At 35.0% G+C, this 11,980-nt stretch overlaps 5 protein-coding genes across 6 annotated transcripts in view; 3 read left to right on the top strand and 2 right to left on the bottom strand.

Moving 5' to 3' along the window:
* LOC109542118 (putative metabolite transport protein HI_1104) overlaps nt 1-11,980 on the top strand; it is a 40,628-nt gene that overhangs the window by 18,739 nt on the left and 9,909 nt on the right. The gene's annotated exons all lie outside the window — the stretch shown is intronic.
* The window catches only part of LOC125504164 (probable sphingolipid transporter spinster homolog 3), an 82,891-nt gene that overhangs the window by 10,582 nt on the left and 60,329 nt on the right, over nt 1-11,980 (bottom strand). The window lies entirely within an intron of this gene.
* On the top strand, nt 722-3,232 carry LOC125504286 (NADH dehydrogenase [ubiquinone] iron-sulfur protein 2, mitochondrial-like; the record flags this gene model as incomplete). Its single annotated transcript, XM_048666048.1, has 6 exons — nt 722-950; nt 1,052-1,239; nt 2,120-2,283; nt 2,332-2,581; nt 2,633-2,778; nt 2,892-3,232. Coding segments are annotated over 6 exons (1,107 nt in total), but the record flags the coding sequence as incomplete, so codon positions are not given.
* Nucleotides 3,429-4,125, top strand: LOC125504287. The gene is made up of 2 exons (XM_048666049.1): nt 3,429-3,610; nt 3,721-4,125. The coding sequence occupies exons 1-2, from the start codon at nt 3,560-3,562 to the stop codon at nt 4,051-4,053; spliced, it is 384 nt and encodes a 127-aa protein (XP_048522006.1). The 5' UTR covers nt 3,429-3,559; the 3' UTR covers nt 4,054-4,125.
* LOC125504285 lies at nt 4,273-7,301 on the bottom strand. 2 transcript variants are annotated; one of them, XM_048666046.1, is made up of 4 exons: nt 7,127-7,300; nt 6,409-6,534; nt 4,518-4,903; nt 4,273-4,459 (listed from the first exon to the last, which is right to left on the bottom strand). In XM_048666046.1, the coding sequence occupies exons 1-4, from the start codon at nt 7,159-7,161 to the stop codon at nt 4,302-4,304; spliced, it is 705 nt and encodes a 234-aa protein (XP_048522003.1). In that variant the 5' UTR covers nt 7,162-7,300; the 3' UTR covers nt 4,273-4,301. The 2 variants fall into 2 exon arrangements, with proteins under 2 accessions (XP_048522003.1, XP_048522002.1); XM_048666045.1 differs by having other exon boundaries at nt 4,273-4,903; nt 7,127-7,301.

Here is an 11,980-nt window from a genome sequence, read left to right on the forward strand (position 1 = left end):
GGGCTAATATGCTGCTTAAAACAAATATTATTTTTTGGGGCATTTTTTAAAGGAATCGGATAGCTTTATATTGTTTTGTATGTTTAATCCTAAACATACTTTATTTGTAATGCTCTGTACTTCAAAATCTTCAGATCCAAAGTTTACTTCAATTAATAAAAAGCTTCCTGTTTGTATACACACAGAAAATGTCTGTATAAATACCATTCTTGCTAACATAAGGTGAAGGAGTAGCCAACTAACATAAGGATACTTTGAACATTAAAATCAATAATGAGCTAGATTTTAAATGTTTTTCCTCACTCAATTTACATCTGTAAATAGCCCCAAATTCGTTGAAGATAAGTATAGCTGCCGTAATGTCTCGCGCTATTCAAAATATATCAGCAATACCTATTATACATTTAACTTAAGTTGATTTTTACTTTACTTTTCCTTTAAATCCAATTATTTCAGCATTTCATATAATCTTACAGTTCTTAAGACCCTTGGCTCTATATCTGATATTATATTTGTTTAACATTTTTTTATTAATCGTGTGAGCGCTCAAAATTTATCACTGATTGAATATTATAAACTAATACAATAAAAAAAACTCAATTGGGTTAAAAGTAAATAAACCTTGGTATCATCACCGACTTACAGAATATTTTGCTACTGAGGTTTTCACACTTATGACCTATAGATATTAATAACTGTACTGCATCTGAATAATATTTGAATTTTGCTGATGTGTCTGAGTTTCCAGATTGTTAGAAGATCTGATCCCCATATCGGATTGTTGCACCGTGGAACTGAAAAGTTAATTGAATATAAAACCTATACTCAGGCTTTGCCCTACTTTGACCGATTGGACTACGTGTCCATGATGTGCAATGAACAGTGTTTCAGTTTGGCTGTTGAGAAACTTCTTAACATTGATGTTCCAATTCGTGCTAAATATATCAGAGGTAATATATTTGCGGTTTTTATCGGCGCAAATAGACAGGATATTCCTTCAGTTCTTAAATTACTTTTACATCGTGTCATTACTTATCAATTGAATTTTTAGTTTTATTTGCCGAACTCACAAGAATCCTAAATCACATCATGGGAATATGTACGCACGCTTTGGACATTGGTGCGCTTACCCCATTCTTTTGGCTTTTTGAAGAGCGTGAAAAAATGATGGAGTTCTATGAACGTGTATCAGGAGCCCGCATGCACGCTGCATATGTTCGTCCTGGCGGTGTAGCGCTGGTAAGTTAAAATACAGCGAAAAAAAAATGTTAACTTAATTATGGAAATTAATATGGAAGGTGATTACACATTCTCATTCATTCATTCTACTGGAGATTATCCTAGGGGGTACAGAAAAATGGTTTAAAAAATAATTCTCCCAAACAACTGCAATTAACTGATTATCATAAATTCCACAACATTGATTTACATTGCACGTGAAAATTACGTTTTTTTTTATTAACATTACATAAACCTATTGCTTATAAGAATGTTTGCCCTTCATATTACGGCTTGATGTCAAAAGAACGTTTTCTCGGGAAAAAGTTATAAAAAAATAGAACGGTAGAGATGTAACCCGTCTTCAACAATTTATGATACGGGGTTACTTCGAAAGTTCGAGATCAAAGACAATCTAGGCGAAACGTTTAAATGGTTTTGCATGTCTGGGTTAGTGCTTGTTTCTATTAAACTTCCTTCTTCCACAATTTTCATTGTGTTTACTGTTCACAAACAATTTTATTTATTGCAAGAGATCACGATATGATCGATTGAGTCTCCACAACGACGGTAAACTTTATCAATGTTGGAAATTGTTTCAAAACATTTTAAGTCTTCAAGAGATCAATTTAAAACTGTTACAAACTGTTGAATGTGCATCTCCAAGAGCTAATGTATTAAAGAAGTAAACTACAAACGGTTGCTTAACTTTTCCGTAGTAAGCTTCAGAATCATTTAAAAGAAATTAGTTCAATTTTAAGTCACGCTGGTATATTTTTATAGAGAAATTTCATTTTTTCCAAAACTAGAATAAACAATTATTAAGCACTAAGAGAAATATACAGTTTTGAAATCAAATTTGCACCGACATGTTTCCAGTAGAATTTCGAATTTTTTTCAGGATATGCCGTTGGGGCTAATGGACGATATTTTTGAATTTGCTTCGAAGTTCAATGAACGGTTAGATGAGGTAGAAGACCTACTAACTTCCAATAGATTATGGGTGCAAAGAACCGAAGATATTGGCATCGTGACTGCTGAAGATGCGTTAAATTATGGCTTCAGGTATGCAAGACACATTGTTTGTAAAAAAAAGTTGTGGTAATTTTTTAGTGGAGTGATGCTAAGGGGATCTGGCATCAAGTGGGATTTGCGTAAAACGCAGCCATATGATGCTTATGATAAGGTAGAATTCGACATCCCTATTGGAACCAAAGGTGATTGCTACGATCGGTATCTTTGCCGTTTGGAGGAAATGCGTCAGTCGCTAAGAATCATTCATCAATGCCTGAATCAGATGCCACCTGGTGAAATAAAGACCGACGATGCGAAGGTTTCACCACCAAGTCGAGGGGAAATGAAGGTAATCTATTCGGCCATTAGTAGATGTTATTTGTTACTAACTCTTTCGCAGACATCTATGGAGGCATTAATTCACCACTTCAAGCTGTTCACCCAAGGTTACCAAGTCCCACCTGGAAGCACCTACACTGCTGTAGAAGCTCCTAAAGGTGAATTTGGAGTTTACTTGGTATCTGATGGAACCTCTAAACCATATAGGTATGTACAAACAGTTTATATGTGGCTCGGTCTGAAGTTTAAACCTAATACTGAAATAGTCAGAGATAATAGAAAATCGCAAGCACTTTGAAGACTAAATTTGTTTGTTCCAGGTGCAAAATTAAGGCTCCGGGATTTGCGCATTTAGCAGCGTTGGACAAAGTTGGTAAAAACCATATGTTGGCCGACATTGTGGCCATTATAGGAACCTTAGATATCGTATTTGGTGAAGTCGATCGATAAACGCAACGTATGATTTTCAAATAATATTCAATTATCGCAAAATATAATAATTATGTTATCGGTAATCATTAAATAATTTATTACGTTCATTGAGTTGTATATAAGAATAGCTTACGACACAAATATGAAATTCATTTTATTGAACCTCCCCATGCAGTTTGTCATTAGACAACCAGAGTTTGATCCAATTAAACAGTTGACGAAATAAAAATACCTTTTATTTCCCTCCTACATTCTAAATGACGAAATTAATGTATGAATAAATAGTTTTTTTTTCGCTGAGAAATAAAAAATAAGTGTTCTAATCCTCAAATTAAAGGTTCGTGACTTAAAAAGTCAGTTGTGGTATTATTCGATAATTTAAACAAAACATTCACACGTAAAATATCAATATCCCTACCAAACAATACATTCATGCAACATGAAGTATAATGAAATAGTTATAGATCAGTTTCAATAGCCAATTATTGTTCAAGGTGTATTTTATCACTTTTCTGGAGACTTTAAAACGATTGAGTTTATTTATGTTCCCGGCGAAATGAATTTTTCATTTATAGTTGCCCTGACACTTTATCTACCAATATCAAACGTAAGTAAATTGCTTTTTATGCATAAAAATAAGGTATGCAGTTCAGATCAATTGGAATAAAATAATATGAGGTATTCTTTAGTGGATTGTCACCGCGTATTCAATTTTAGGGTTTTCTAACAGTTCCAAAATGCCTGATATCTACTGGAGCCAGAATAAAAGATTTGCACAATTTAGCTACCGGAGATAGTTTACCAGAAAGTTCAAGATGTTTTGTTAAATGCGTCGGCGAAGAATCAGGGTTGATTCTTGATGGGACCTTACATTCCGAGCACTTCGAAGCCCTTCCAATGGTGTCACGGTTAAAGGCCGACGTTTTCGTCGATGCTAGAAGGTGCATTGAAAGCGTCCAGGGTTTAAAAATCGAATCATGCAAAGATATAGACAACCTAAATGATTGTATGAAAATAGTATACCGGCAAAAATATTCAGACTCAAAATAACTTTTCCAATAACGAAGGTTTACTCATAGTTATGTTTAATTGGGAGCATTAAAAACATATTAAAATTATAAATGTTTGTTTTAATCCTGAATGCAGGTCTGTTCCACTAAAGTGACCAACTGATAACCCGATTGTGCTGGCTATATTAGCAATATCTTTTTTGTTAAAATAATAACATTAATTTAGGGCCATCTCGGGAAGAATGAATTGATGAACTTGTTATAATTCAAAATAATTTATTTTAGTATTTACATTTTAATTATACCTGGTAAAACCGCATAGATTCCGGATTTAACAATCATCATCTGTAGATGTATCAGATTTATTTTTGTGCTTTTTTGAGATTTTTCTCTTCCACTTCTTTTGATTTTTATGATTCTGATGAGCGCTGCTCTCGTTTTCATCACTAGATAGGACAATTACACAACTTGATTTATTTTTTGCATTTCTTGTGGCAGACTTGCCTGACTTCCTCATAGAAGAAGGCTCTTTCATGTTGACAATTTCCAAGTCATCTAAATCAGTATCGGTAGAAATACCGTCCAATATCTGAAGAGTTTTCTTATAAGATTGCACTTGGGATTGATCTGTACTAGCTGCATCTTCCACTTCTGATCCAAAACTTAACTTGTGCGGTTCCCATTTTCGTTTCGTTGATTCTTTTTGGGATCTCTTATTGCCTTTCGGCCTGATACATTTATCTTTCGTTTCTAAAACGAGTCGTCGTTCAAACGCGTAATCAACTAGGGGCATTTTATTTGATGATGATTTATAAACAGGAACCCTATATTTGCGTGTTTTTTCATCTTTCAAATAGTCACTCCTAAATGTATCTACTCCTTTATCGATTCTAAAAAGGGAAATAACTTTTGTTGAGCAATTTCTTCAATTACGTAGCATGGAATACAAAGTGATATTCACATTTTAGAAGTTTTTGAAAAAATGTTTGATCGTGCCGACTTTCATTGTCTTAGAAAGATGTCTTTTAAACACAACGTTTTATTTTCTACTGGTGAGAATCTTAATGCTACTTGGGGCGAGGAGATTTAAGCATGTGTGACTTCCTGTCGTGTTGTTGTGTACCAGCGATTTTAATTTATTAAATTTTGATAGACACCTCGCTTAGTTTTACCAATGCATAACACACCTCGACCTCAGTAAATTTAAGAAATGGAAACGTTGAGCAAGTTTGAAGAATCATATACTTTTCTGATACAATTAGTTAGAAACTAATTTACAGCCAAAACCTACAAAATCAAGGTAGATAAACATATATAAGAATATCTGTTTATTTTATAATTAGAATGCAAAGAAGCCTCAGCCGACCTTAATGAATTATTGAACTTGTTTCTAACAAAACTAGTCATCTTCCGAATCAATTACAATTAATACCGTGATTCGAGAGACACGTACATTCGGGGCAACCCGTTAATTTATTGCATGATAAAGTAACTAGGAAGTAGTTTGGCAATTTTGAAACTTTTTTCATATGAATCAATTAAAGACAAACTTTTTTTAGTCGAGTCTTAATGCATTTTCTAGATTGAAAATATATCATCTATACAATATTATATGATAGAATAAATTGTTATAAATTATAAAGTTTTCAAATGTTGAAGACAAAGCAATAGCTGTAGAAGCATCGCTATAAACCATTCAATGAAATATTACGTCATTTTGTGAATGAGAAAATGTTAGTGTTTTATTTTAATAATTTTTATGAAATGATTAGTTTAGGTGAAAAAATGTACGTTAAAGTCCCCATCTGCATACTTATAGCTCTCGATTTTGTTTGGGTTATATAAATGACGCTCGAAACGTTGTGATTAAAATACACAGATGCAAAACAATAGAAGTCCAAATAAACTATTTGATTTTATTATCGTTCAAATCTTAATTATCTTTTTGATTATACAGGGATATTCAATGTTTAATAGAAAATATAAAAGATCTAAAAGAACTCGAAAAACATCACTAGAAAATTTTGGTTTTGCCAGAGAGTGTGTTGTAAGTGTAGTTTTTTTAAATATTTTCATCAAAATTTAACATAAATTTACAACGCCTCAAACGACAAAATTCTGGCAAGACACCGGAGCGTAAAGTTGGCACGAAAAACTCAATAAAAGTTCAAATTTCAGCATCATGTATCACGAAAACGAAGCATTTCCTGCATTTGCATATGTGAACTTTTTTCTTATTTTTGTGAGTTATGTCGCGATTAAAGAAACTGAATCACCCTGTATATTAATGTCAGTGATCTGAGTCAATTAGAGAGAAAGAGGGGAGTTAATAAAATATTAAAATATATATTGAAATTGTTCAGTAATATTTTGATAGATTTGAGTAAGAACAAACCTGTTGTTAGTTGAAACTAAACTGTTCACAGTTCGTTGGAAGAAATTTAAATTTGGTTTTAGCCGGGGTATAATCAGTTTCCCTTGTCGTCTTTCGCTGTCCTTGATCAATTCCTTAATAACATCACTAGAATATGAAACACACTTATATTGCCCTTTGTTGCATTTTAATTCAAATAAGAACATACAGAATTAATTCAATTCATAGGTATTCATTCATTTAATCAATACATAGGTAGTCTACATTGCTTTAGTTCGTCTTATCCTTTTGTCTAATAACCCCAAACAAGAACAATTTCTGTTGCTGTTAAAAATTAAATGTCTGCATATAAATTTGTGAAAACAATTAGTTTAGCCGTTCATATTGCTTGAAAAGTGTACCCAAAAAAAGTGAATGATGAGACCTGTTCCCTTAGTACCTCTATTTTCCTTTCAAATTAAATTGTAATCTTTTAATGTATAATATCTTTAAGGAGAATGCTTACCAGTAGAATTTCTAGTTTATCACTTAATTTCAGCAAATGATAGATTTTCTAGATCACAAACTGGGTCCTAATATTACTTGAACTCTAAAGATTAACTCGAAGTTTCTCTTACTCGGGGTTAGAGAAACTGTAACGGGTAATTTCTATAATATTTACGGCAATTGGTTTTGTTCTGCAGCATTTTTAAATTGTAGCAGTTCCTACAGTTTCATCAATTTCGCAGACAATACTTACTCATCAGATATTAGCGATTTGTAGTGCTCCGACATTATATCTGCGGGTATTTATCGCAAATTCTTACATCAGATAATACGTTTTTGCATTTAATGCAACACATTTCCAACAACAGTCATCCAATCAATTGTTAATATTGCCACAGTTTTCTAACCACACCTTCAGTTATTTACATTTTCTGTCAATTACATGTCAAAACAAGCATGGTCAAATCTTCAGAACGATATCGATAACTGTATAAGGATGTTCTAAACGTATTTGGTTATATCTCTAAACTAGAATGGTTTGGGTACACTGGCTTTATAGAAGTATAAAGTATAAGTATACAGTATAACTAAAGTAAAAGTATAAGTATTATACAAGTACTTGTATAACTGGAAGTTTGGGAACCTCTGCTCTAGATATACAGGGTGTTTCAGAATTGAAGTGACAAAAGTTCATATGATTGGACTTGCGGTATGGGCTATGTTTTATGGGCTACGTTTTTCAGATACGGGGTGCGAACAAAAGTGTATGAAAATTAATATTTTCTTAAGAGCTTTTTAAACAATTTGAATAAAATTATTGGTGAACGTGTCGTTCGAGTCCCACCGAGCTTTTAGCTTTTTCTTGTTTTACCTTAAAGGACATTTTATATTTCAACCGTTTCAACGAAAAAATCCGGGATGGTCAATACATTAAGCCCCAAAAAACACTTCAACAAACGTTTCAATTTCGCTTTCCCAAAACCACTTATTTATGCACGAAAGTGAAATTATCCGTTGCTATTTGCTGCTAAATCGTGATCGTGTTTAAAGTATCAATAAAGCATAACTCCACATGCAAAATTGTCGCTAGGACGAGTACTTTTTCCCCAAAAGTTAGAATATCTTTTATGCAGGACTTTTTATGAAAAGTAACCTTTTTCGTCAAATTATTAATAAAAAGGTTTGCGATATGGTCAGAGCCTTCAAAATAATGGTAAAACACAAAACTTGATGTTCATCGTAGATAAGTGCAATTAAATACCTGAATGTACTCTTGTATCAATAAACTTTTCTTAATAACAATTTGAGCTATCGTCAAAAATAAAAGTTCATTCTTGAGCAAAATTAATGTTTTCCGATATACCTGGTATACCACGGAAAAAAATTCTGATGGTTGCGTTTCAGGTTTCGGACCAAGCAGAACTTTTTATGAATAATAACGCTTTTTCGTAAATTGAATAATGAAAAAATATAATACATACATACAAGCTGATTTTTTTTCTGTCGCCTATATACCAGGACTGAATTTGTTTTGGGGCAGTTTCTTTGCATTGGTATATTTTCTGTAACTTACGTCGTTTTAGCTGCACTGGTAAGCTCCTAAACCAAGTCTGAACTGTTGTTGCACTTTTCACCATGAGAGGGGCTTCAAACTCGTATATTATTTGCTACAAAAATGACAGGGTCTTGTTCCGGTGGCCGTCGACAATATCCTTAGGAATTATATCATACATTATATCATATCGAGTTTCTTTCAGAGATGTAAACACTAACTGCATATTGTGAATTTTCTGAAGACGAGAAATGGCGGGTACCCGAAGTCTGGGAGTAAGGTCATTTCTGATCTGAATATTCAAAAAGAAGAAAGTACACCAGTATAAAAAATATTTTTAAGATCGATTTTTTTACTTCTGATGAGTACCTTGGAGCGTACATGTTTTTTCAACAAATGGGGATCCTTCGAAAACATTTCTAAGAGGAAATTAGCCAAACCTTGTGAGTGAGAATTTGAGCTTAATGGAATCACTTCGTTATAAATCGTCTCTAAACCGATTCTCAACCATAAAGGGTTGTATCCCAACAGCAAATGGATTATGTTAGACTTTAACTTTAGATTCAAGTGAATGTCCAAGTCACTGCGAATTGACAATTTTCGCGTCTCAACGACCAGACATATTTTTTGCAAGACATTGCTCACTTCCTTGGAGCTGATCATGTTTTGAGTTTGATTTCTCAACTGATGAAATTTCTTGTTTGTATGGTATTCTACAGACATTTTTTCTTTGGAAGGAGCTAAAGGTACAGATTCGGTGGTGCATGCTTGCCAAACTTTTGCAATATCAATTTCACTTTTAGCATCTAACTCCTTCGTGAGAGTTAAAAGAGTGTTCAACCACTTTTCAAAGTTCTTCTCTTGTTGGTTAAACCAATTCTCATTGCTGTAAATTGAATACGTCATGAATGGATCTATTATATTTGCATACAGGAAAGGATTCTTGGTAATCACAGTATGGTTTGTTGTTTCCGATATACACGCAATACGATTATTGCGACTTTCGCCACTAGAACTAGAAAATTCTCTCTCAAGTTTAGTCCAAACGTCCTTTTGGAAACCCGAAAAGCGGAAGTAGATGACATTTGCAATCGCTCTCTTTTGCTTGGCATGTCTCCAGTTATTGAACTTTTGCGTTTTTCGCCAATGTGTAAACTTGTTAGTCCTAAGATATGCTATGTTGGATTCTTCAGGGATCGCAGACATATTGGGCCCAAATGTAGGATCTATATTCGGCGCAGAAAAGTCTAAACGTTTAGAGGAAACATTATTTGGAAATACTAGATATGTTTCAGGAGCACATGGAGAAACATCCAGTATATTAACTGACTCGTTTTTCACATAAGTTCCTCCGCTGCGGTCAGTTTTCAAAAATGTATCCGAGCTAGAATTGTTGACTACATATGTCTCTGCACCAACATTGCTTGTTAGGCAATTACTTTCTACATTCAGAACAGACTTACTTAAAGGGCCAATGGCATGTGCAAACAAATTTGCTGCAAAGTCACTTGAATTTTTCAAGAAAATATCATTTAATGCTCCTTCCCTGGTCAGCTCAACGACCAGGATACTCTTATCAACTAGCGCGAACAAACTATCACAGCTATCTCTGTTTGATCTTCTTTCATAATTACCAGCATTTGCACTTATTAATAATTGTTTTAAGCTAGGCGACGACGCTTTGATATGCACTTTTTGCAATAACGGTGACTCCAGATTATCCCATAGTTCAGTAGGCGAATTTATGACAAATGTATGTTTAGTTTCTAAAATATTTTCTTCGGTACTTAAATAATAATCCGAACTTATCTTTCGGGGGGATCAATCAATCAATCAACGGAGGGCGAATTGTAAATGTTCCTCTTCGTAAATCTGGAATTGGACTTTCCAATGGAGGTAATCCGTGTACTACTGACCCTTTAGTATGAAACATTCATACGTTTTTGAAAAATTAGAGACAGAATATTGCAATGGCTGCTCCGAGAAGTGGGGAGAAACATTTTCCTTTTCGGTCTTTGAACGGCTGACTGATGCAGTTGGCATCTTTGGCGAGTTTCCCTGAGAAATAAACTTTTTTGTGGGAGATACTGTTTTTCTGGTTGGTTGACATGAGATGGCCTTTGAATTGCTTTTCTTTACTGTCCTGTTAGCGTGTGTTTGCTGTAAAGAAGAATACAGATTAGCCTAAGCTGCTTGGTCTTGAAACTTTTCAGAAACAGAATAATTTTACTTATACGCTGACGAAACTGCACTGATTATGCACGAAGAAGATTAACAGCAAAAGCTGTAGAGCAGGGGTATGGGCAACAACCGGAATAAAAATCTTCGCGAAGACATCCAGTGTTCCGAACCCTGGGTAGTGTTGGATTCTTACCAACTAAAAAACCCCCTTTTTTGTACTACGAGTTTTCGGGAGTTATCCTTTAAAACTTGTAGTCCTCTCTAAGAATTTGTCAGCTCCGGCATCCGTATACCATAGCATCGCATTCTCTCCATGCTAGCTGCTTGCTAGCATGGGCATCTTATTAATTTATACCTTACTTCTATGTGCATGCTAATTGCTACCACAGATTACAGAGTACCGCTGTGATCTGTGATTACTACTAACTCTACATAACCACACTTACAGCTTACGCCGTTTGCTACCTGTTGCCCTATTGGGCTAGTTGGTGTCTGGGCCTTTTTTTCTTGGGTCCCAGATCTTCAGATGTGTAATTTACCAGATTTCGTAGCTCTTCGTTGGAGTGCCTTCCAGCTTTCTCGAAGTCTTCAGCCACTTTCCTTGTAAGAAACTCTCTTAGTGGCTCCCACTCCAGGTCCCTGTAGATTTGGAAGTTTCTAACAAACCAGGGCGCATCTATGGGCATTCGCAGAAGTTTGTTTTCTGTGGCCTGAAATCTATTCAAGTGACACTCGGCCGCATATCCCCACAAAGTGGAGGCATACACCAGTGTCGGCCTGATTATGGTCTTGATGAGGAGTAGCTTGTTCTTGATACTCATCTGGCTTCTTCGATTGAGGAGTGGGTACAGCTTGGCAGTTGTTGCCCTAACCTTGTCGATGGCTGTTTTTAAGTGCTTCTTCCAGGTCAGCTGTTTATCTAAAACAACACCCAAATATTTAGCATCTCTTTCCCATTCGATGTTTTGTCCCTCTATCGTGATGTTGCCATCGACACTGTCCTGCTTCCTGCCAATAAGTATGGCCTGACTCTTCTCTGCATTTATCTTCAGCTTCCACTTGATGAACCACTGATATGTAGTTCGTCAATTGCAAGCTGGAGCTGTTGCCTGATGCAGTCCTTGCGACATGAGGATGTCAGAAGGGCCGTATCATCTGCAAAGAGTGCCAGGGTCGTATTGGCAGGTCTGGGGATGTCGCTTGTGTATATTGTAACGAAAATGGCCTGGGGTACTCACGTTTGGAATGGGGGATCGAAATTCATGGATCATCGAACCCATTTACTGTCAAATATGACACTGACAAGCGGGAAATTTCGCACCTGGACTGGAGATTTCGAGAACCTTCTGGGTTACCTGGAGGAAACTATATAAG

Source organism: Dendroctonus ponderosae, unplaced genomic scaffold (genome assembly GCF_020466585.1).
Source record: "Dendroctonus ponderosae isolate FM_Combo_2020 unplaced genomic scaffold, Dpon_F_20191213v2 Dpon_F_20191213_4, whole genome shotgun sequence".
Classification (NCBI taxonomy): Eukaryota; Metazoa; Arthropoda; class Insecta; order Coleoptera; family Curculionidae; genus Dendroctonus; species Dendroctonus ponderosae.